General features: G+C 34.3%; 2 protein-coding genes across 4 annotated transcripts in view; both read right to left on the bottom strand.

The window, feature by feature from the left end:
* Positions 1-536: 536 nt before the first annotated feature.
* LOC141290528 (protein spire homolog 1) lies at positions 537-16,630 on the bottom strand. The gene is made up of 16 exons (XM_073822653.1): positions 16,372-16,630; positions 14,925-14,956; positions 14,679-14,843; positions 14,418-14,543; positions 12,929-12,988; positions 9,621-9,788; positions 9,412-9,492; positions 7,277-7,397; positions 7,101-7,174; positions 6,960-7,005; positions 6,569-6,636; positions 4,222-4,341; positions 4,082-4,149; positions 3,978-4,005; positions 3,771-3,895; positions 537-1,052 (listed from the first exon to the last, which is right to left on the bottom strand). Exons 1-16 carry the CDS (start codon positions 16,628-16,630, stop codon positions 884-886), a joined length of 1,710 nt encoding a protein of 569 aa, XP_073678754.1. The 3' UTR covers positions 537-883.
* Positions 16,631-24,717: 8,087 nt separating this feature from the next.
* ncoa6 (nuclear receptor coactivator 6) overlaps positions 24,718-26,727 on the bottom strand; it is a 28,769-nt gene continuing 26,759 nt past the window's right edge. For all 3 annotated transcript variants that reach the window (XM_073822955.1, XM_073822956.1, XM_073822957.1), the window contains one exon: positions 24,718-25,239. In XM_073822955.1, coding sequence (XP_073679056.1) covers positions 25,187-25,239 — 53 coding nt within the window. In that variant the 3' untranslated portion in view covers positions 24,718-25,186. The remainder of the gene's footprint in view (positions 25,240-26,727) is intronic.

The raw sequence follows: 26,727 nt of genomic DNA, 5'->3' as shown, positions 1-26,727 counted from the left end.
TGTAGGATGGATAGTATGACCATTGGGCCGCAGAATCAGCCTTCTGGGAAGAAATTTCGGGAAATAAATAAAGATAATAAAACCATACTGACATGAATTCAGACAAGAGTCAACTGTAATACAGGTTGATTTTCATAATGACTAGTCTGTCTGACTTAAAATCTTGAACAGAAGAGTCCAACACAGGGGTGCTAAACCCTGTTCCTGGAGATCTACCTTCCTGCAGAGTTCAGCTCCAACCCTGATCAAACACACAAACCAACTAATTAGGATCTGAAGCAGCACTTGATAATTACAGACAGGTGTTTGATCAGGGTTGGAACTAAACTCTGCAGGAAGGTACATCTCCAGGAACAGGGCTGGGCAGAACATCAATAACTTAATGGTGTAGAATAAGATTTGACCTCAAATAAATTCCTGGAGTAACCAGAAATGTTAATTAGAACAGTATGGCTATACAGTGCACGCTCATGTGTGTGAAATGTGACACGCTCAAATACACCTATACCAAAACATTCACTAGAGTAAGACGTAAAAACGACTTAATTTGTCCTTTATTGAAGTAGTAGTTGAGGATCGTTTTAGTTCATTGCAAAACATCACTGTGAGCTTGCCTTTGATATTTCGTTAAACTGCAGTGAAGGCTGTTCATTACTGCACTCCATATGCATACAAACTTTAGTAAAAATGTTTAGCACATTTAATTTCATTCATAATGTAAAACCTTTAAACCAACTATGCAACTGTAGTGAAAAACAAGCGTTTAGAATGAACATGGTGCCACACTGTGAACAACCAACCCAACAATGAAAACACACGAACAACACTGATATATAAATAAAGGAACAGATAAAAAGGACAGAGTGACGAGACAGGAGAGTGTTCATATCTCCTGAGAGTCTGTGATGGGACATCTGGACAGAATTGAGTCACAAGCCTGTAGTAAATCCTTCTGGCAGCACACACAGATGTCCTGACTGTACCAGTCGCGCATGGCCAGAGTGTGAGCGGATGTGGAGCTGGAGCCACAAGACACCAGAACCAGAGGAATCCTGAGAGACAGAGTAGACACATAAGAGATAGTTATTTGACAAGTGATGAAATCAGATCTGTTTGTCAAGACACTGCAGTCAAACATCTGATATTTCTACAATGAAGGCCATTTTAATAAAGACAGAAGTGTGAAAACTGGAAGATTTGTCTCGACTAATCTGGCTGAACTCATGAGATGCATTGCAGTATTTTAGGTTTGTTTTGAAGAGTTTTCACACACAGCTAGAAGTGCTTTTGTGTAGTTGCTAGATCTGTTGATTCTCCGGTGATTGTCATTTAAAGTCCAAAAACTTTGGTAAACATAGCTGCAAGCAGCAGTTACTGGGGCCAAGCCCCCAAAGGGCTGAGTGCAGCGCAGAGCAGTAACACACATTTAACAGGCTCCAGAAGAGAAGTTTTGGAGTGATAATGAGCTGTCAAAAGCACGACTTAGCATTGTAGACGTTAAGCTAAATTAATAATAAAGTAGCTTATGGTTGGCCTGATAGCTAAAGAGCCACATTAGAATAAATGGCAACCAATTAGTATGCTAACCAATTAGCATGCCAAGATAACTAGCATAAATCAACAAGCAGAAGCACGGTCAAATTTGGAGAGGTACTTCTCAGGAACGGTAGAGAAAATCAAGAATCTGCTCAGCCATTTCTGTGAGGCTCGGTCCAAAGATCATATGACTAGATACTGAACAGAACTGGCTGTTGATTAACCGTACCAAGTAGTGTCGATTGATCAAAGTTTGGCCAAGATTTAGCCTCTGAAACAATTTCGGGTCGACCTTGTTAACTTCACAACTTTTTTTTTTTTTTTTTTTCCCCACCAGTAGGTCTAAAAATTGTCATTTTCTGTGCATCACAGTCCAAATATTATCCAAGCCAATTTTCAGGTGAATTGGACAAATTTTGAAGGAGGAGTAGCGAAAAAAACCCCAACAATACTGTACTTTTCAAAATGACTGCTACTGTTATGGGTGGTGTCTTAATGTAAGCTATTGAATCTGATTCCTCTTTTCATGCTGATCATGTGTACCAAGTTTCTTTTTTCTACAGCAAAAGGTTCAACCAGTTGAATAGTGAATTTTTGAACTGCTGGTGGCGCTAGAGAATTGGTCCTAGGGACCCCAAAGCTGGACAGATCACCATTCATGGCCATCACAAGTGTGGAGTAGCAAAAACACTGCTTTTCAATTACTTAAAGGCCCACACACACACACACACACTGATGGAAAATGACAAATGAGACATCAGAATAACCATAAATCAGGGAATGAAAAGATTTTAAAACATCATTTGGACAATGCTTTCCAAAGTTATAAGCAAAAATGTGCATTTTTGGTATCTCACGACCCATAGGTGGCGCTGTTCCCGACTTTGGCATGGACCCTCAGAACTGGTTGTTGATTAACTGTACCAAGTTTTGTGTCAATTGATCAAAGTTTGGCCAAGATATAGCCTCTGAAACTATTTCGGGTCGACCTTGTTAACTTCACAACATAACTTTTTTTTTTTTTTTTTTTTTTCCTCCCCACCAGTAGGGTTAGGGTCTAATAATTGTTCAGTCATTTCTGTGCGTCTTGGTCCAAATATTATCTGAGCCAATTTTCAGATGAATTGACAAATTTTGAAGGAGGAGTAGCGAAGAAAAAAAAAAAAAAAAAAAAAAAAAAAAAAAAAAAAAAAAGGACTTTTCAAAATGGCCACTACTGCTATGGGCGGAGTCTTAATGTAAGCTATTGAATGTGATCAGCATGAAGAGAGGAATCAGGTGTACCAAGTTTCTTTTTTCAACCATTTATATAGTTCATTTTTGAACTGCTGGTGGTGCTACAGAGTTGGTCCTAGGGACCCCAAAGTTGGACAGATGGACACTATTCATGGCAATCACTAATACTGTGTTGTTATGGGCGGAGTCTTAATGTGAGCTATTAAATGTGATCAGCATGAAGAGAGGAATCAGGTGTACCAAGTTTCTTTTTTTCTACAGCAAAGGGTTCAAAAGTTATAACTACTTGCATAGTGAATTTTTGAACTGCTGGTGGGGCTATAAAGTTGGTCCTAGGGACCCCAAAGTTGGACAGATCACTATTCATGGCCATCACTACAAGTGTGGAGGAGTAGCAAAAAAACAGCTTCTCAATTACTTAAATAGCCCCCAAACACACACTGATGGAAAATGACAAATGAGACATCAGAATGGGCATAAATCAGGGAATGAAAATATATTAAAACATAATTTGGACAATGTTTTCCGAAGTTATGAGCAAAAATGTGCATTTTTGGTATCTCACAACCCATAGGTGGCGCTGTTCCCAACTTTGGCATGGACCCTCAGAACAGTAATTTCTGTGTGTCTCAGTCCAAAGATCATCTGAGGCAATTTTCAGATGAATTGGGCAAATTTGAGTAGCGAAAAAACAATACTGTACTTTCCAAAATGACTGCTACTGTAATGGGTGGAGTCTTAATGTAAGCCATTGAATGTGATCAGCATGAAGAGAATCAGGTGTACCAAGTTTCTTTTTTCTACAGCAAAGGGTTCAAAAGTAACAATTTTCATAGTGAATTTGTGAACTGCTGGTGGCATTAGAGTTGGTCGTAAGGACCCCAAAGTTGGACAGATCACTATTCATGGCCATCACTACAAGTGTGCAAATTTTCATGATTTTCCCATGTTGTGTTCATTGGGCTGCTGTAGTCCCCCATTGGGGAAGAACTACTCACCAGGCTGAGTTCCAGGACCAACGCTCATTCCAGAAGTTCCTCTGGCTTTGCTCACAGTCTTTCATCACGATTTGCTTGAAGAAGCTCAGAGGAAGGTTAACGCAGCGCTTGGAGGGCAGACGCATCTGATACAGGGAACAAATGCAAATGAATGTCCGGAGAGCATTAATGACATCTAAAGATTCAATGCAGGAGACTTCAGCTTACCTCTATACAACACCTGGGACACACAACCCTGTAAAAATACAGCAAAGACGTCAAAAGACAGACGGTTTCGGTATAAACACTTTTAGAGAAATTAGTAATCTGACCTCCGGCACAGAGAGCAGGTGTTATGCCACGTGAAATACAGGCTTCTCATTGCACAGCATGAACAAACCTGAGAACAACAGACTTTTAGACACTTTAGTTGACATTTTAGCACCTGAATCTGAGTTTGAGGAATTCCCACCCGCCAGTCATGATATCTCTCACACGACATATCCGTCACATCTCCTTTTTCCTCAGAAGTGTGCATTTTCATGACGTCAACTATCGTTGTGAGAACAGACCCCTTGTTACTGCTCTTAACCTTCAACAGGAAAACAACAATTTTACAGAGATAAATAGCATGAGTAATTGCTTTTCGCTGCTAATCAAATTATTTTGTGGATCTGTACTTTACTGGAGTACTGTTAAAACCAAATACTTGTACTTCTACTTTTAAAAGTAAATGCGTTACAATATTGCGTTACTCCCTTAAAAAAAAAAAAAAAAAAAAAAAAAAAAAAAAAAAGGCAGCGATTATGTTACGTAAGTGGTAAATTTTTTAGAGAGTAATATTGTAAAGCATTACTTTCAATAAAATAACCTAGTAATGCTATACAATATTACGTTACTCTCTATTAAAAAAAAAAAAAAAAAAAATTACCAATTACGTTACTTGGTTACTTCATGGAAAGTAATGCATTACAATATTGCGTTACTCACTAAAAAAAAAATTAACCAATTACATTACTTTCCATAAAATAACCAAGTAATGCTTTACAATATTACGTTACTCTCTACAAATTTTACCAATTACGTTACTTGGTTACTTCATGGAAAGTAATGCTTTACAATATTACGTTACTCTCTACAAATTTTACCAATTACGTTACTTGGTTACTTCATGGAAAGTAATGCTTTACAATATTACGTTACTCTCTACAAATTTTACCAATTACGTTACTTGGTTACTTCATGGAAAGTAATGCATTACAATATTGCGTTACTCACTAAAAAAAAAAATTAATTACATTACTTTCCATAAAATAACCAAGTAATGCTTTACAATATTACGTTACTCTCTACAAATTTTACCAATTACGTTACTTGGTTACTTCATGGAAAGTAATGCTTTACAATATTACGTTACTCTCTACAAATTTTACCAATTACGTTACTTGGTTACTTCATGGAAAGTAATGCATTACAATATTACGTTACTCTCTAAAAAAAAAAAAAAAGCAGCGATTATGTTACGTAAGTGGTAAATTTTTTAGAGAGTAATATTGTAAAGCATTACTTTCAATAAAATAACCTAGTAATGCTATACAATATTACGTTACTCTCTATAAAAAAAAAAAAAAAAAAATTACCAATTACGTTACTTCATGGAAAGTAATGCATTACAATATTGCGTTACTCACTAAAAAAAAAAAAAATTAACCAATTACATTACTTTCCATAAAATAACCAAGTAATGCTTTACAATATTACGTTACTCTCTACAAATTTTACCAATTACGTTACTTGGTTACTTCATGGAAAGTAATGCATTACAATATTACGTTACTCTCTATAAAAAAAAAAAAAAAAAAAAAAAAAAAAAAAAAAAAATTACCAATTACGTTACTTGGTTACTTCATGGAAAGTAATGCTTTACAATATTACGTTACTCTCTACAAATTTTACCAATTACGTTACTTGGTTACTTCATGGAAAGTAATGCTTTACAATATTACGTTACTCTCTACAAATTTTACCAATTACGTTACTTGGTTACTTCATGGAAAGTAATGCATTACAATATTACGTTACTCTCTAAAAAAAAAAAAAAAAGCAGCGATTATGTTACGTAAGTGGTAAATTTTTTAGAGAGTAATATTGTAAAGCATTACTTTCAATAAAATAACCTAGTAATGCTATACAATATTACGTTACTCTCTATAAAAAAAAAAAAAAAAAAATTACCAATTACGTTACTTGGTTACTTCATGGAAAGTAATGCATTACAATATTGCGTTACTCACTAAAAAAAATAAATAACCAATTACATTACTTTCCATAAAATAACCAAGTAATGCTTTACAATATTACGTTACTCTCTACAAATTTTACCAATTACGTTACTTGGTTACTTCATGGAAAGTAATGCATTACAATATTACGTTACTCCCTAAAACAGTAACCAATTACATTACTTGGTTATTTTATGGAAAGTAATGTGTTACAAGTAACCATGTAACGTAATTGGTAAATTTTTTAGAGAGTAACGTAATATTGTAACGCATTACTTTCAATAAAATAACCAAGTAATGCTTTACAATATTACGTTACTCTCTAAAAATTTACCAATTACGTTACTTAGTAACTTTATGGAAAGTAATGCGTTACAATACTGCATTACAATATTGCGTTACTCCCTAAAAAAAGATTTTAAAGCATTACTTTCCATGAAGTAACGTAATCGCTTTAAGGGAGTAACGCAATATTGTAACCAAGTAATCGGAGTTTCATTTTTTGTAGCAGAACAATCAAGACATGAAGTGACACACCACTTTGAAGAGATCCCTGTTGCAAGCAAAAGATCTGGTCCGGCGCTTTCCTGTGCAGAGTCTGAAATCTAGAAGAGATTGTGCGACACGTTAAAACAAGAAACTAAGATACATACATCCATGTTGTAAGAAAATCCCACAACATTTAAAGAAACGCCTTTAAATTTAATTTATTTGCATTTTGATAAATCTTAGGAAACAACCCTATTGACACTTTTTTCAATTAAATTAACTGGTTAATATCTAAATTCTCACTACTCCATTACTTGTTTATTCATGCACTGATGTGCATTATAGATTTAAGTTTATTTGGAAGTCAATGTAACAGACACTTCTTCTTGTTAGGTTTCCTCATTTACATTTTTCCAAATACCAAAAATCCAGATCTGACCTGAGAAGCTGTCATCCTGCGCATCATTTCCTGAACCAACAGCTTCCTGCACAGTCGGGAAAAACCATTATAAACTGCAAAAATCTGTAGACTCTACTGGATTTGTTTAAGTGCTGCTATAAATCTGAAGAGGACCCGTACTTCTGAACGTATCCTGTGAGCAGCCGACTTCATTAATGAAGCTAAAGACCCTTCTTTTCTGGTCAAGCCATCTGCTGTTTAAAGAAAAAAAGTCATTAAATAAATTCACCACTTCTTTGTGAACAAAGTCACATTAAAGCTTAAAACTGTGGACTAAATGGTTTCTGTATGTTTACAGTTTGGCTCTGGGCTGTGTGCCAGACGTTTGCAGTGGTCCGTCGAGCGAATCTCCTCCATCAGCAACTCATGCAGACTGCTCTTCTGTTTGGGCTTTAGGCCTATCTTACGCTCTGACACCTAAGGAAGAGGAAAACAAGAAGAAATCTATAGGAACGGAAGGCAAAACCTGTTAGTTGAGAAATATGATCCTGCTAAACTTTCACTTGAATGATCAGACAGTGTCTTTATATGACAGGTGGCTGGAGGAAAGAGGTTTGTGACACCTTTTAAATATAAATAAATATATATATATATATATATATATATCAGTGGGTGCAGGACACTATAGTTCATTTATGTAAGTGAGGATAGCAAAATAAAGCAAACTTTGACATATTATACCCAAAAATTCTTCATAAATTTAGGGTTCCCACTCCAAGCCAAATGTACAATTACCTGAAAAGCTGAATTTCCATGACCTATAATGAATGGATCCATCTCTTTGCAAGCTTTAATTGCTTGTTCACAGACATTTTTAGTACAAAACACATCCACTTTTTTTTTTTTTCCTTCTTGCTTTTACCGGTTAAATGCACGTTGACATTTTTCTCTACAGAAATAAATTTGTTTATGCTTTCAGGGTTTAAAGGATTAGTTCACTTTCAGAACAAAAAGTTGCAGATAATATACTCACCCTCATCCAAGATGTTCATGTCTTTCTTTGGTCTTAAAGAAATTGTTTTGAGGAAAACATTTCAGGATTTCTCTTCATATAATGGACTTCTATGGTGCCCCCGAGTTTGAACTTCCAAAACGCAGTTTAAATGCAGCTTCAAAGGGCTCTAAATGATCCCAGCCGACGAAGAAGGGTCTTATCTAGCGAAACAATCGGTTATTTTCGAAGCAAATTAACAATTTATATACTTTAACCTCAAATGCTCGTCTTGTTCACGTGTCTGCGTAATCCGGGTCAATACAGTTAGATTTTAGACATGAGTATTTGAGGGTAAAAAGTATATAAATTGTCAATTTGTTTAAAAAAAATAACCGATTGTTTCACTAGATAAGTCACTTCTTCCTCAACTGCTGTCGTTTAGAGCCCTTTGAAGCTGCATTTAAGCATGCAAGTTTGAGATTTTGGGATTTTTGGTTTTTCATAAAGTGTTTTTTCAGACTAGTAGAAAGAAAACATCCAAAAGACACTGTTAAGTGTTTCTTTTATAGCACTTTATCTATTTGCGTCAATAGATTTCAATTACAACACGCATTTTTAAAGGCCGTTTTCTTAAAATGAGTTTCTCCTACACTGAGCCATAAATCCCCACTTCAGTAGCACTTACACAAACTTTTTATTCCTGTCTTTATCCTAAATGTTTTACAGAGGGATTTGTTCGTATATAATTTTCTTTATTACATTTTATTACCCCAAAAACTGTGAAAATATATTGTTTTCTGTCTGTTCCAAGTATTTTCTGAATTATGGAGTGACCAAAGGAGATTCTGTAAAAACATTTGACTCTAATGTCGAAAAATGAAAAGAATTGAAACTGACTTCATGCAGCGTTTAGATTTTTGTACTAGAAATGCAAATTAGCACATATTTCATTATATAATGCTCATTTGCATTTTTAAACCTAACATTAGAAAACTTGTAATACAAAAAATGTTTGCAATTATTAATGTAATCAATTGGGTAAGGAAGGTGATAAGTATTAGTTGTTTTTGTTTTTTTACCCTATTCACCTGCAGTGTCTCGCCTTAAAGCAAAAAAAACAAATCCCAGATATCCATGACTTAGACCAAAAAAATAAAAATCCCTGACTTTCAAATGTCTGGAAAAGACCTTTTAAATATTATATTCCAAAAATGTCATGACCCATGGGAACTGTAAAATTGATAAATTTAGGACGAAAAATGTGATTTGACACTTTGACCCAACCATGATTTGTTACACACCTTTCTATCAAAGTGATCTGACATGATCGAGATCAGTTTGCTCTAACACCGTTTAACTCATGAGTTAGTTTCATATTTTGTTACAATTTTCTAAACTACAGCGACATGGTCACAAAGTGTCAATTTTAAGTCAAGACCTATACATTTTTTTTTTTGTCCTGGGAATTTGGCTTGACTTCCAAATGCAAGGTCTCACCGGTCGCAACTTTGGCCGTGAACGGATGAACTCTAGAAGAGTCTGGTGATGGTCTGGTTTTCTTTGCCCATCTCCTACATCCTGCAGATGCAACACCACACATTCAGACAAACTAATAAAACTTCATTGAAAATCACAAGAGCATAATATTGACATAAGGAACAAACGAAACATTCAAACACGAACAAAGCCAATCTGAACATTTTTACCTGAACTTTCCGTAGGGTGTAGCGTCTGCACTGGATGTCCCGCAGAAGCTGGGTGAACGGTGGGATCTCCACAGTCTGTAGACATTTGCTGACAGTCAGTCTCTTTGCTAGCGGCCGCAGCACCACACCTCTGCTCAACTCATCCACCAGATCCCCCCATGAGGACACCTACAGTCCAAAACAAACATGACTATAACTAAAATACAAATCTAACAATATCAGTCTTTGCTATCACTCAATTTAACACATCCTTGAATAAAAATACATTTTTCAAACAAAGAGAACAATAAAAAGTTTCACAGGTCCAAAAAGAAATATTAAACAGCACAACTGTTTCCAAAATTGATAAATATTAGAGCTATTTCTGAAGGATCATGCGCCGCTGAAGACTGAAGTAATTAATGCGAGACACTGCAGGTAAATAGGGTTAAAAAAAAAAAAAAAAAAATATTAACAGTTCTCACCTTACTTACTCAGTTGATTACATTGATAATTGCAAACATTTTTATATTACAAGTTTTCTAAAATGTTAGGTTTAAATATGCAAAAGAGCAATTATATAATGAACTATGTGCTAATTTGCATGCATTTCTAGTACAAAAATCTAAAAACTGGATGAAGTCAGTTTCAAAATTCTTGTTTAATTTTGACATGGAGTCAAACGTTTTACAGAGAGGATTTTGGGTCTCATTTTGTCAGACAGAAAACCCTTTTTACAATTTTTGGGGGAATAAAATGTTTCATAAAAATCAAGCTAATTATATGTGACCCTGGACCACAAAACCAGTCATAAGGTTAAATTTTATAAAACTGAGATATATAGATCATATGAAAGCTCAATAAATAAGCTTTCTATTAATGTATAGTTTGTTATGATAGGACAATATTTGGCCGAGATACATCTATTTGAAAATCTGGAATATAAGGGTGCAAAAAAATCAAAATACTGAGAAAATCACCTTTAAAGTTGTCCAAATTAATTTCTTGACAATGCATATTACAAATCAAAAATTACATTGATAGGTTTACAGTAGGAATTTTACAAAAAAAAATCTTAATGGAACATGATCTTTACTTAATTTCATAATGATTTTTGACAAAAGAAAAACCAATAATTTTGACCCATACAATGTATTTTTGGCTATTGCTACAAATATACCCCAGCGACTCAAGACTGGTTTTGTGGTCCAGGGTCACATATGAACAAATCCCTCTGTAAAAACCTTCAGGATACAGACATGGCAAGTTTGGTGTGTGTAAGTGCTACTGAAGTGGAGATTTATGGCTCAGTGTAGGAGAAAGAAATTCATTTTGAGAAAAAGGCCTTTAAAAAGATGGATTGTATTTGAAGTCTATTGACACAAATAGATAAAGTGCTATATAAGAAACACTTAACACTGTCTTTTGGATGTTTTCTTTTCACTAGTCTGAAGAAACACTTTGAAAAACCAAAAAGCCCAAAATCTCAAACTTGACAGGTGCATGGGAAAAGAAAAGAAAAAAAAAAAAAAGGAAAAAAAAAAAAAAAAAAAGCAGCAGCCTGCAGTGTCTCCTCTTACGGTGCGTTCACACTGTCACGTAGCGAGCGGGGCGAAGCGAGCGTTTTCAATTCATTCATGTGGAAGTTGAGCGTAAACGGTCGCGTGGTGCATTTTGGGATTGGAAGCGTTGCGGAGAAAGCGTTGAGAGCGGCTGAGAGCGTCAAAAGGTTGGGCATTCCTCAACTTTATGCAAATTTAGAGCGCAAAACGCCGGCGACAACCAATCGCTGTGAAGAGTAGGCAAGGCAAGATTATGACGCGTGTTTCTGAAACTTGTGGATTACTGAGCTGAAATCACATATTATTGAAAAAGTCAAGCAAAAGTAAATGTACTTTGCATGTTTTCATTATATGCTACAGTTTAGTTTTCGAACCGCCGTTGAAAGAAGACAATGGAACATAAATAGGGTGTGAACATTGTTTTTCAGAGGTGTGCTCAGCCCTAAATTAGACACACCCCAAAGCCAGTGGCGTTGTATGCTTGCCAGCGGCACTGAGCGCGGATTTGACGCTGTAGTGTGAACGCACCGTTAGGCCGCGATCACACCGAGCGCGTTTTTGCAGTTGGAGGCGCCTCTTTTGAATGGTTTTCTGTTGGCAGTGAGCGTTCTACGCGCTGCTTATGCGCCCCAGGCGCCTCGCGTTTTCACCGCCTGCTGCGCCTTGTGTTTTTGCAGAAGCGCTCTGAGCGCGTGAAGTTGAAAAAAAAAAAAAAAAAAAAAAATCAACTCTGAGCGGAAAAACGCCCAACGTCATTCGCGTTCTTTTCCATTGTCCAATCGAATGAATGGAGAGGCGGGCCTTCTGTTGTGGTGACGGAATTTTACGGTTGCTTAAAAAGTCCGGAGACTGCAAGAAATAGAGGAGAAACCTTTTGTGTCTATCGTGGGTAACCTGGAGCTGTATTATTTAGGGTTTCTGCTAATATGACAGTTTACTTAACAGCATAAAACTAAGATTTTAGAGTGCTCGCGCTATAATCCTTTGATTTGACTGACAGGACAGCTGTTTTGGTCGTTGCTTAGCAACATAAAAAAAACGCAGCACGCTCTTTTATTAAAAGTCACCAAAAAAAAAGGCAGTGCTGTGCGCCTCGCGTTTTTAGAACTAAAAGACGCGTTCGGTGTGATCGCGGCCTTAAGCTGCTTTGCATCACAGGAATACATTCTATTTTAAAGTATATTAAAACAGAAAACCACCATTTTAAATTGCAATAATATTCTACAATATTACTGTTTTTCTGAATTTTTAATCAAATGAACACAGCCTTGATGAGCAGAAAAGACTTTAAAAATTCACTAAACATTTTACTGATCCCAAACTTGAAGAGCAGTGTAAATTTAAAAGTAAAAAAGTTTTTTTTTTTTCCCACGATGAGATGACAAATACAGTTTGTATTCATTGTTGTTAAATATACAGCAAGTATTTATTGTCAGTTTTAATAAAAACTAGTCATGTTTGAACAGGATGCAATCCAAAGAAATGAGACTAAATTGAGATATGAACAAAATTTCACATGTAACAAAAAGTAAAAAAAATTGCTGATTGAGCAATGCGTTTACGTATCATGAAAACTGTCACAATGCAAAACAATCCTAATGTAATATTAAATCTTTAACTTAATGGGACTCCTTGTCAGGACACCCCAGGAACACAAAGTGAAAATGAAATTCATCATTTGATCTACTTTTTACTTTTCTGGACTGACATGAAAATTTACATCTTTGAAAGTGTACTTTTTGATGTGGCGATTGCTCTGCTGCTTACCCAGTCTGTGGTCACTTGTGCAACCAGTTGGGTCTCCATTTCAAATAGTTTCTGCAGACTCTAAGAGAGAGAGAAGAAAAAAAAAAAAAAAAAATAATATATATATATATATATATATATACACACACACACACACACACACACACATTATATATAAAGTTCTAAAAAAACACCATATATTTAACAACCTCAAGGTCTATTCACAATAGTCATATTTGATACAATCAAAACAATTTTCTGGTACAATTGCTCTCAGGGGTGAAAAAAATAACTAAGTAACTAAACTAACTCACCACATACAGACAGAAAATGTTACACGCTGCAAAAAATGATTTTCTTACATTTTTAGTTTCGTTTCCAGTCCAATTATCTAATCAGTCTTAAATGATTTTTTAGGAAAAAATAAAATGTAAAATTTTTACTCGTCTAGAAAATACTTCTTAATTTAAGAATTTGTAGGTATTTGGACTAGAAACAAGACAAAACTAAGTAGTAAAGCATTTTTTGCTTTAAAAAAAAAACCTGATAATTATTTGGTAGATACGGAGCCCCTAAGGGGACGTGGAGCAAAAATTAAATAAAGTTTAGTTTCGCGTGCTCACGTGAAACTATCGCGTGCGCACGTGAAACTTTCTCTATAGTTTCGCGTGCGCACGTGAAACTATCGCGTGCGCACGTGAAACTTATAGTTTCGCGTGAGCACGTGAAACTATCGCGCGCGCACGTGAAAGTTTCACGTGAGCACATGAAACTAAACTTTAAAAAAAATTCTGTACATGAAGGTTTTCGCGTGAGCACATGAAAGTTTCAAGTGAGCACATGAAACTAAACTTTAAAAAAAATTCTGTACATGAAGGTTTTCGCGTGAGCACATGAAAGTTTCAAGTGAGCACATGAAACTAAACTTTAGATTTTTTTACTCTGACGTCCCCTTAGGGGCTCCGTAGGTAGAGAAGTAAATACAGAAAAACAAATTTAATTTCTACATTAACTAACAACAAAAAAAATTGTTTACAAACCAGCCTTAAGTAGCACAAGTATATTTGCAGAAATAGCCAAAAATACATTGCATGGGTCAATTTTTTTTATGGCAAAAATCATTAGGATATCAAGTAAAGATCATGTTTAATGAAATTCAATATTAGTACTCAATTTAAGCTTGTAGAATTTAAAATGTGAACTTCGTGGAATTGTTATTTTTACAAAGATTGTTTAAGTAAATATCAAAGTCATGATCCTGTTGTTTCCATAATGCACTTGGGCATGAATAATTAAGGTTTTTTTTTTGTTGCCGTTTTTGAGATGTATTTAGGGTTAAGTAACTTGCTGTTCTGCAACATATAAAGTTAATTTATTTATATGACCCATTCAAACTCAAACTATTCACTGATTGTTACAAGTGTGAACACACCCTAAAACTCAACATCAATTTATAATCCAATTTACTTCCATAATAAAACTGCACAGATGCATTGAATGAATTCCTCACCTTCCTGGACTGCTGAACGATCTGCAGATACTGACACAACTCAACAGTGTCTGAGAACAGACTGGAACACACATTCCTGTAGTGTTTAGCAGCCACAGTCGGATCATACAGGCGCTCCTTACAAACCTGTCAGGGAAACAATTGACAGAAGCCAGGATCAGACCACATAATGCCCTAAAGCACTCATGTTTCAATGCATTCACACCAAAGGCTTATTCCGTTTGTGTTTGAGTGCATGCAGTAGATGAATGATTTCAGTACGTGGATGACGTCAGCAATGCTGCGGATGGGCTGACAGTGGCCGAGGTTCACTTTGGTCATCTGACACACCAGGATCTCCAAGGTCTCGCTTAACTCACGCTCCACCTGCGACTCCAGACCCCAGTCCAGACTCAAATACACCAGACGGCCCACAAACTCAACAGCCTACGGACACAGTGACATCTCTCAACGGCACACGCAAGAATCAGGATGATAATATATACTTAAGAAAATATTATTAACTACCTGTTCCTCTGTCTCTATCACACAGAAATTACCTACAGGAAGAAACGTTAACAATTCATAGTCCATCCGAGTAATTATGATTAAATTGGAGCCATTTGGTCAACTTTTGCATCAAAAACAGATTCATTCACTGATTCACCAACACAACATCAGTTGCAGTTTTACATACACATTACATCTACGTTTAAAAAGCATTCAAAAATATGCGTTTTTAAAATCAATAAAATATATTATAATTTAAAAAAATATATAATTAAATAAAATGTAAAAAAATAAGTAAATAAAATATAAATTATAAAAATAATATATATAATAAGTGTGTGTGTATATATATATATATATATATATATATATATATATATATATATATATAAAATGTTAAAAAATAAACATTTAATATAAACAAAGAACATAAAAATAAATGAATATAAAAAAAAATATAAATAATGTAAATAAAATAGGCTCACCAAGCCTGCATTTATTTGATCCAAAATGCAGAAACAATTATTATTATTATCATCATCATTAATATTTAAAACAGTTTTTTCAGGATTCTTTGATGAATAGAAAGATCCAAAGATCAGCATTTATCTGAAAAAAAAAAAAATCTTTTGTAATATCCATGTAACAGCATAACATTCAAAAGCTTGTTTTTTTTTTACTTTATTAATTAATTTTACTTAGCAAGGATGTTTAAAACTGTTAAAAAGTGTGGTGATAACATGTATAATATTACAAAAGATTTTTCAGATAAATGCTTTTCCTCTGAACTCTCTTTTTTTTAAAAAAATCAGCAAATCAAAATACAAGAATGATTTCTGAAGCATCATGTGACTGGAATAATGATCCTAAAAACTATTACTAGTAATATGCATGGCTAAGAACTTCATTTGGACAACAAAAGCAATTTTCTCAATATTCAGATTTTGATACAACAATGGAAAGCATAGTAATTCAGCTTTTAGATTATGTATAAATCTTAAATTTCAATATTAAAAAATATGTATATTTCAGATAAATGCTTTTCTTCTGAACCTTCTACTCAAAGAAACCTGAAAAAGCTCTACTCAGCTGTTTTCAACAACACATGTTTTTTTTAATCAGCAAATCAGCATATTAGAATGATTTCTGAAGAATCATGTGACACTGAAGACTGGAATAACGATGCTGAAAAAAATTCAGCTTTGATCACAGGAATAAATTACATTTTAATATATATTCAAATAGAAAACGGTTATTTTAAAAAGTAAAAATATTTTACAATTTTAATCTTTTGCCATACTTTGGATCAAATAAATGCAAGCCAGGTGAGCAAGAAGAGACTTCTTTTAAAAATATTAAAAATCTTCGTCAAATGTTTTCGAACGTTTCCTATTAAAATGTTAACCATTAAGGTACTATTTGTAAAAAGTGCATATTTTACACACACATATATTAGTGCTCTTACCGCTAGTACCGTTCATCGGCCGGAGAGAGACGCTCCCGTCTCTGGAGAACATCACGGCATCTGCGGCCGAAGACACGACCGTTTTCCACGTTTGTTCACCGGACCGATGTGAGAGTATAGAGCAGAGCTGAAAACACAGAGCCCAGGCCTGCTCCTCACTAACGGGATGATCCTGAACCTCCAGCATCTCAGCCAGAGACATCTGATCATGTGAACACCTCTGGCCGGTGTTCATGTCATATAAAGCCAACTGCATCATCTCCAAAATACCTGACTTTCAGCTTCTCAACGGTTAAAGACTAAAACGCTACTAGTACTTAAAACGCTGCTCGAATAAAAGAGATTACTTCTTCTCTTTAATGAGGATAATTAACTGCACCTGAGAACTGAGTCAATCTAATAAGGTGTCGAGCTTTTCTGGTCCGCGATTCATTTGAACTGAATCGGTTCGTTCAGACTCTGAATCAAACGGTTCGAATTCGAATTTTTTTAAAGTGATTTAGAAAATTCGAAATATCTGTTTCAAAATCATTATGATGGTAAAACTTCTGTTTGTTTCCCACGATACCCACAATCGTCCGTTATTTACGTTTGTTGATGGGTACGAAATTCCGCGAAAATACTAATACTATTACTCTCAGTAGTAGTCTCAGCCTAGTTTTGTATAAAAATTGCTAACATGAAAGGGTTTTTAACAGTGTTGAGGCTAATGCATTACAAGCAACGGAAGTTATGTAATAATATTACTTTTCCCAAGTAACTAGTAAAGTAATGCATAACTTTTTAATTGAAAAGAAAATATCTGAGTTACTTTTTCAAATAAAGCCAGTTACTTTTTCCCCCCATTTATTGATTAAAAGCTCTCCTGTCCCGATGTTGGGAGAAATTGTGAGAAAGATGTTACTTTAATTCTAGAATAAATGTGAACATGCATTAATTCATCTCACTCACTGAAAAAACAGATACAGTATTCCTCAAAATGAATAAAAACAGAGAAATTCAATGCAAACCTGCAATAATATGTTAAATAATACAAATATCCTTTATGTATTTAATCCCATTTTATTAACCGATGTCTTTGCTGCCAACCTTCGATGATCCAATTCATCCATACTAATAAGCGAAAATTACTCACGATAATCTAACTTTTGTTTTCCTTTTTTTTTATTGCTGAAGAGTTGACATTGTGAATTTACTTTTCTCTAAGGCTTTTGGTGTTTTTACATTTTCCAAAAATAGAAGTTTTTATATTAAAAACAAACAGGCAAACCCTGCTCAGATTTAAAAAGTAACGCAAAAGTAACGTAACACATTACTTTCCATAAAAAGTAACTAAGTAACGTAATTAGTTACTTTTTTAGGGAGTAACTCAATATTGTAATGCATTATTTTTAAGTAACTTTCCCCAACACTGGTTTTTAATAAAATGAAAACTAAAATCAGCGCTGAAGCTTGGATCAGTGATTACACTCAAATCTATCACGAAAGTAGTGCTGTCAAATGATTAATCGTGATTAATCGAATCCAAAATAAGTTTTTTTTGTTTACAAACCTTACATTGCACTGGGATATTTGCAGAAATAGCCAAAAATACATTGCATGGGTCAAAATTATCTTTTTTTTTCTTTAATGACAAAAATCATTAGGATATTAAGTAAATATCATGTTCCATGAAGATCTTTTGTACATTTTCAACCGTAAATATATCAAAACTTAATTTCTGATTAGTAATTTGCATTGCTAAGAACTTCATTTGGACAACTTTAAAAGCAATTTTCTCAATATTTTGATTTTGATACATCAATGGAAAGCTTATTAATTCAGATTTTAGATTATGTATAAATCTCAACTTCAAAAAATTTACCCTTATGACTGGTTTTGTGGTCGAGGGTCACATATTTATTTATTTTTTTTAAGATTTTATTTTTTGCATTTTCGCCTTTATTGATAGGACAGATCAGTAGTGACAGGAAGCGAAGTAGGAGAGAGATAGGGGGCGGGATCGGGAAAGGTCCCGGAGCGTCTGCGAGCTGCCCACAAGGTTATCGGCCAACAAAGAGGGTCACATATTTAAGAAAAATATGCTATGTTTATGTATTGAAAAAATGTGTATATAATATCAATTATATGAGCAATATCACACTCGTAGACTCGAGATATGGCTGTATATCGGCATGGTTGTGATTCGCCGTAGGCAATCACAACCGTGCCGATATACAGCCATATCTCAAGTCTACGAGCGTGATATTGCGTTTATACAACAGTTCGACGGCACGAGTGTGTAAATACATAAAATAACAACGGAGTGTCTTTAAAAGCCCTCTTTTGTGCGAACTATTCCTTCCGCCACAAATTCAAATCAAAGTTTGACGGTTGGTCAGCTGAGCATAAGCTTCTTCATTACTAATTCCAAAATGTCACTTTAGAACTAGTAACGAAGGAATGTTGAGTTGCTTCATTGAAAGCCTATTGTATTACTGTATTATAAAACGGTTAGTTCCATTCCTCAATTCTGATTGGTCAGCAGCTGTGTTTTATTCACCATACAGCCAGAGCCATATAAAAAGAGAGTTGCGACACTCCCATAGGCTTCCATAGGAACTGAGGAATGCGGAAGTAAAGCGTGTCATGGAGCGGTCAATAGTTCCAAACAACCAATAGCTCCTCCATTGAAGCCCATTCATTTCAGCGCTTCTCAAGCACAGTCGCAAGTATATTGAAGAAATTACTGCATTTCTTTACATTTTAACGCATCAGTTGACCTCTCGAAAAACTGGCCAATAGTGGTGTTTTATGAAGCGTGTTATAGTTAATGTTTATCGTTAAAAAATAAACAGTTAAACTGTAAATGCAGCTGGATAACGTGAGAAACACCGTAATAGCGACCATAACCAGATACTAGTAGTCATGGGCGACTTTTGACTCTTGAGTCAGGGGGGGCAAGAAAAAAAAATCAGATGTAAGCATTAAAACAGTGCCCTACGGTATTGCAGCACATCAAAGCAGTCAATTAAAGCGCTGCACTTCAGCCCGGGCCGATGGGCCCTGACTTTTTTTTACACCCCAGGGCTACGGCTTCGGGCCAATTTTCACGTCATAGTTCAGACCCGGGCCGGCATCGGGCCTGTTTTAGGCTTCTCCTTATTTTCATAATTTAGACATCCATCAATTATGGTGAAGAAAAAAAATACCGCGCTGTTGGAAACAACACGAAACTTCACTTTCGCTTTCGCTTTTGAGACCGACTCAGACAGATTTAGTGTGCCTTAGCGCAGCTGAATCCGCGTTCAAGCGCACACAATAGGCTAAAACTCGCCCCAAGCACCGGCAAAAATAAATAACAATGAATGTGTCGAGGAAAGAGTAAGGACATAAATTAATTCTTTATTAATTAATTTGTGTATTCTGAGTCAGTGTCGCAAAGATCCTGACTGCAATCTCCTTTTTGGATGCGCCGTTAGAGAGAAATTCATCTTTATGGATTACATGAAAGAGTTTGTGCTTTTGATTTGATTTATTTCGTTAAGTAATAATTTAAAGCTTTCTATAAATGTATTTATTATGTCTGTGAGGCATGCATTTCACTTCATTTTGTTAAGCACTCCTGTTCAAGAACCAGACGGTAGAAAGCACATAATTTTTGTTTTCTTTATTTTATAAAAATGCTGTAACGTTTTTTTCGATGTATTACTCGTACTTTGTGAGCAAAAATGACGGATAATTTTAAATTGCTTCCAATGAAAAAAATGCAAGTGATTGCGCTGGTGCCTCGATGTCCTGCAAGCTTTAACTTTCACTTTCTGCACAAACTATGCGCATATAGCGCACATTTATCTGTAACGTTTAAACTACCATTGTTTTTTACCTGAACTGTTTTATATCTATAGATTTCATTTTAGGCAAGTCGTGATGATTTGAGAAGGCAAACTGATTAAACAGACTATGATCAGTCTTCCGATGGGCGCTGTTCGGTATATATATTTAACGAATAAAAAAATGCTCCAAGCGTTTTTCTAAATTAGCTAAATAAAAAACGAAACTAAATATAAACATTTTGCCATTACATACAAAACTGAACTATTTTATAGCTGAAACAGTAAGTTGTTTTGGGAGAAGGGGAAAATATATTTTTATCCCGTCTATTGCTTCACCGTTATTTCGAGAATAAACCCAGCGTAAATATGCAAATGTCACTCCCAAAACATATCAGCTTGCATGTGCCGAAAAACGAAAGTTTCATACAAATTCTAAATGGATTATAGCCTAGAAAGTGCAAAGCACGCTCCCCTTATTATCACTAAAAGTTCATAGAGATCTCACAAAATTCCGTTATAATTAATAAAGCTCTCTAAACTACACAATTAATATTTTATTTACATCGCGTCTACACTCATAAGATGATTCATGAGCGCACAAAACGGCACTTAATAAAAACCGATCAGGCGCTTTCAGCAGTGAGTGAATTCTGACAAGTGTTTCTAATTGTTCGGAAACAACAGATATGTCTGTGATTGGTTACATTGCTCAACGCTGCAAAAACACGTTGGATAGTTTGCCAGATCTTCAATTGCTTTGCTTTCGTTTGAGGGTTATATAGCACCGTCTAGTTCCCAAGTACAACCGAGCCTAAGCTTGGCTAAAGCAGTTGCAGCGGGGCTGTCGAGGATTCCATGACTAACCACAGGGGGGGCAACTGCCCCCCCTTGCCCCCCCCCCCCCCAATGTCGCCCATGCTAGTAGTCATATTTTTATGTTTTTAGTCTTTCTGCAATCTTTCTCTCACTGTAGGAGGTTGAATGAGTTTCAGTAAAGACTGCATTCAAGAAACACGATAAAAATGTATGCTGAATGCAATTCGTTGCCTTGTGTTTTTTAAACATTATTTTCATCTTTTCTATTATGTTAAATGCCATTTTTGCTTGCCTTTTATAATATTCACTTATGTTGTATATTTGAATATCATAAAACAAGAGTAAATTACTTTTTTTTTTATTTAACATTAAATCGTTAAATCGAAACATACTGTATAAAAAAAGTGTTTGATCATGTCCAAATACACATGCAGATGTATTTAACCTTAAATATTACACTAACTGTAATCTAAATACTATATTAGAAAATGTTATCTTTTAAATGGTCAGGATCATTATTGCACATATTAAGTACAAAAAAAACCTCCTCAAAATATTTACTAAATAGAACTTAACTATATATATTACAGTTATTTAATTGAATAAAAGTTACACTTAAGGTGTTTGGTCACATTTGACTGCCAAAGAGTATGAGAACATATTAATTATGTCTCTTTATCACTCCCCAGAATAAAATGCGATTGTAAAGCGTATTCAGAGAAGTTATCAATACACAATCAATGCACATTATGTGTAAATAATTACTCGAAATTGCTGCAAATATAGTAAAACTGCTGTCTATCCTATTTAACTCCATTCAAACACATTGACAGCGCGGAGCTGTTTGGAACTATTGAGAGCTCCATGAACCACGTGACCGTGCGGCGGCGAGATCAAAGCGTGTCGCAACTCTCTTTTTATATGGCTCTGCATACAGCAGGGCTACCTCCTTAGCAACCACCCTTAGCAATGTAAACAAAGCTTTAGCAGTTAGGGACTACTTTTTACAGGGGAAGGCAGTTAATGATTTTACTTTATGAAAATGTACAACCTAATATATATATAAATTAATATATATTTTTGATATTAATATTTTTATTGTGTGGTAACCATTTTATAAAAGCAATAAGGTACTTGAGGCCGTGCTGTATCGTGAATAAATCATGGCTGAAGGGCCTGTGATTTATTCACGATACAGCACGGCCTCTCGTACCTTATTGCTTAATTAAAACCTCACTGTATCATGTTTGAGTATTATGAGATGGACTGAGCGAGTCATTAACGTACCTGCATCTGATAGAGCATTCATTATTCATATTCATGACATTAGTTTGAATGTTTACTGAAGAAAGCATTAATATCTGTTCATCTATTAAGAGTGATTTTGCTGCTCAGTGCATTTATTCGCTGTGGCAAGCTGTTGTTGAAGCTAAAAATAACTTCCGCTTAACTTTTCATTTTAAAAGTCCCAAAGTCACTATTAACTGCTCACTCATAACACGGTCTCTTGTCGCCATCTAAAGGCCGAACAATGTAACGTTAACTAAAATCACCATCACGAATGTAAGCACGTTACTCAATACTAAATACTATTATTAAACACATTATTTAAAATATAGTTTATATAGATTTTTATTTATTGAGTAATAATATTTAATAAACAACAACAACAACAACAACAACAACAACAACAAAAACAAAAACAGGCATCAAAAAGTTGCTAGGCAATTCAGTCAAGAGTAAAGGCAGCATTCAGCATTGTATTTACATAAACATGCTACATAAACTATCTTCTTCTCTGGAACAAATAATAGATTAATGAGATCAAAGACTGCCCGTTAGATTACGAATTACATGTCATGTGTAACCACTACAGAGACATCAGAGCCAGCTGTAAATTCCACAATATCTGGCCGTGGTGAGAGCGCTCTAGAGCGGATTGATGAGTGCAGAACGCCCCCTGACGTTATGGGTCTCGCACGTCCGAAAACTACGAAGCAAATTTTCAAACAGACATCATCTTTATTAACAAACTGCATATTTGAACTATAAACAAGTACATTCTCGCCTGAAAACATCTTAAAACTACATTACGTGACACAAAAAGAGTAATATTTATAAAATGATACAGGATTTGGACGTTCGCCATGACACTCGGAAAAAAACGGTCCCGGCTAGAACACGCGGAGTGATACAAAATTGTGAAAGGGCGTTCCTGTAGAGATACCAGTAGAATATCTCACGGTTCTCAACCAATCAGATTTGAGAACCAAACGAACTGTTGTATAAATGGATATATTTACATGGAAATATTTTCTAAATAAACTGTATATGAGTGTATCTATAAATAATAAATATACACAGTTTACACACATTTATATTTTGGATGTGATTAATCGTTTGACATCCCAGATTAATCACAAACTTGCATTTGAAGCTAAACATAATAAAATAGAAACAGTTATTTTAAATTGTAAAAATATTCCTGTTTTTTTTTTTTTGATCAAATAAATGCAGTAGGAAATTCCGTGAAAATTGCTTTGTTTTGCATCTGTTATGGATCATTTGAAATGTTTGATTACTATTACTCTCAGTAGTAGTCTCAGACGAGTTTTGTATAAAAGTTGCTAATATGAAAGGCTTTTTAATAAAATGAAAGTAAAATTGGCGCTGAAGCTTGGATCAGTGATTACACTAAAATCTATGAAGAGAGTAGTGCTGTCAAACGATTAATCGCAATTAATTGAATCCAAAATAAAAGTTTTTTGTTTACAAACCAGCAAGTAACAGATATATTTGCAGAAATAGCCAAAAATACATTGCATGGGTCAAAATTATCTTTTTTTTCTTTTAAGCCAAAAATCATAAGGATATTAAGTAAAGATCATGTTCCATTTTGTCAATTTTCTACCGTAAATATATCAAAACTTAGTAATTTGCATTGCCAAGAACTTCATTTGGACAACTTTAAGAGCAATTTTCTCAATATTTTGATTTTGACACATCAATGGAAAGCTTAGCTTTTAGATAATGTATAAATTTCAATAAAAAAAAAAAAAAAAAAATACCCTTGACTGGTTGTCATCCAGGGTCACATATTTAAAAAAAATGCAAAGTTTATGTATTAATTTTTTTTAATTATAATATTAAGTATATCTATACATAATAAATATACAGTTTATACACATGTAAACAAAAACTTTTATTTTGGATGCAATTAATCACAATTAATCGTTTGGCATCCCGGATTAATCACAAACTTGCATTTGAAACTAAATATAATAAAATAAAAACAGTTATTTTAATTTGTAAAAATATTCCTGTTTTTTTATTTTTGATCAAATAAATGCAGTACGAAATTCAGCAAAAATTGCACTGAATGTGAACTCAAAAGCTTGAATCAGGGATTATAGTAAAATCTATCAGGAAGTAGTGCTGTCAAATCCATAATAAAAGTTTTTTGTTTGTTTGTTTATAAACCAGTCTGAAGTAGCACAGGTATATTTGCAGAAATAACCAAAAACACATTGCATGGGTCAAAATTATGCCAAAATCATTGTTTCATGAAGAGATTTCGTAAATTTTCTACTGTAAATATATCTAAACTTAACTTTTTATTAGTAATATGCATTGCTAGCAACTTCATTTGGACAACTTTAAAAGCAATTTTCTCAATATTTGCATGTTTTGTGACAAAAACAAAGCAAGTCAAACGTTCACTTGTAAAAATAGTTTAATGCATGTGATCCAGGGGCTAAATGTGTGAACACAGGTGCTGACAGTATTGAAATGCACAGTTAATTCATGATATAGGACATGGGGGTGGAAAGCACAAATTCTGATTCTGTCACATTATTATATTCGTGATACCACAGACACGGTTCTATTCTCAGTCAGCATCACATGATTAATCCAGAATTGATCAATATTAATAATAATAATAAAAAAAGTCACACCAAAACAATGACAAACAAACACAATCTTAACGTGATCTAGTAGCCAGGGACAAAATACAGTATCATGATTAAAAAAAAAATAATAAAAGAAAGGAAGGAGGAAAAAAAAAAAAAAACTTTCTGTACATGGTTATCTTGCTTAGAACAAAAGGAAAAACAGCAGATAAAACAAGTTCAGAAAACGACAAAATATAATGTACAATTCACAGGTTTATTCATGTGTTGTGATTACTTCGACTTCCTTCGTTTTGCCTGGGTGGGACTGGCTCCAGTGTTTGAGTCTTGAAACAAGAAAGAAAATTAAAAAAAACATTCATTTCAGCATTTATGGTAAATCAATGTTTCTGCTTTGTTAGGATTCAATTATCAAAGATATTACATAAGTGACCAGACCACAAAACCAGTTAAGTAGCATGTGTATATTTGTAGCAATAGCCAAAAATGATCTATTTTTTTCTTTTATGCCAAAAATCATGAGGATATTAAAGATCATGCTCCATGAAGATATTTTGTAAATTTACTACCATAAATGTATCAAAACTTCATTTTTGATTAATAATATGCATTGCTATAAACTTCATTTGGACAACTTTAAAGACAATTTTCTCAATATTTGAATTTTTTTTGCACACTCAGATTACAGATTTTCAAATAGTTGTATCTCTGCCAAATATTGTCCTATCCTATCAAACCATACACCAATGGAAAGCTAATGATTCAGTTTTCAGATGATTTATAATTCTCAATTTCGAAAAAATGTACACTTTTGACTGGTTTAGTGGTCCAGGGTCACATATGGGCCATTCTATAGAATTGGTGCAAAGTCAAAGTTGGAAATGTCTTGACAAAAACGTCTTTTTACCACAGATTTTGTATGCATACACCTGTATAATATCTGAGATACACACCTGTAGTAATTGCGCAGTTAATTAGGGCCCGAGCCCAAAAGGGCGAAGGCCCTATTGTTCTTCTAAGGACTCATTTTTTTTTTTTTTTTTTAATCAACCTTCTGGGCACTTCTGGGGGCCTTAACATACTCAAAAACTCTTGAACATTTGCACACACGTTGGAATCTGCGGCCATCAGGACGCCACAGAGGCTGGGACCCGGGCGTGGTACAGGGCCTCTACAGCGCCCTTTGAGGAAGAAATGCACAATGATGTAGTGTAATCTACAAAAATATGTCTGATCTTTGAGAAAATATAAAGGGTCACTAACTCTTTCATTGTTTGTTTTTTGCAGTTTTTTTTTTTTTTTTTTTGCTGACCTGTACCATGAACTTGTCCTATGCAGTCACATAGCAAAAGATTAAGAAAAATACAACTTTTAATAATTAATAAATAGCATGAGCGATTTATCTTCATTGTTAGACAATTATTTTCATAGTGTTATTTATTGAATATATTATAATTAACAATTTCAAGACAAACTTTGACAACAAAACAAACTTTGCTGTTATCTGTTCAAAACATCTGAAAATTATACCATTTTAAGATGAGTTATATTTATATCGCCCCATTACAATACTCAACTTGTTTTTTAAAAATATTTTGAAAGAATGAAGCGTTTATATAGTACTTTATTGTCTATTGCTGTATACCCACATGAACTGTGTTCATGTTAATTCACAGTACATAAACTAATGTTAAAAGATACAAATTTACATTTTAATAATATATGAATACTTTTTTTAGGTTAATATTAATTAACATTAATAAATGCTATTTAATTATTGTTCATGTTAACTAATATAGTTAATGTTGACAAAT

The sequence above is a fragment of the Garra rufa genome, chromosome 18 (assembly GCF_049309525.1).
Source record: "Garra rufa chromosome 18, GarRuf1.0, whole genome shotgun sequence".
NCBI classification, from domain to species: domain Eukaryota; kingdom Metazoa; phylum Chordata; class Actinopteri; order Cypriniformes; family Cyprinidae; genus Garra; species Garra rufa.
This window is presented reverse-complemented; position numbering and strand designations above follow the sequence as displayed.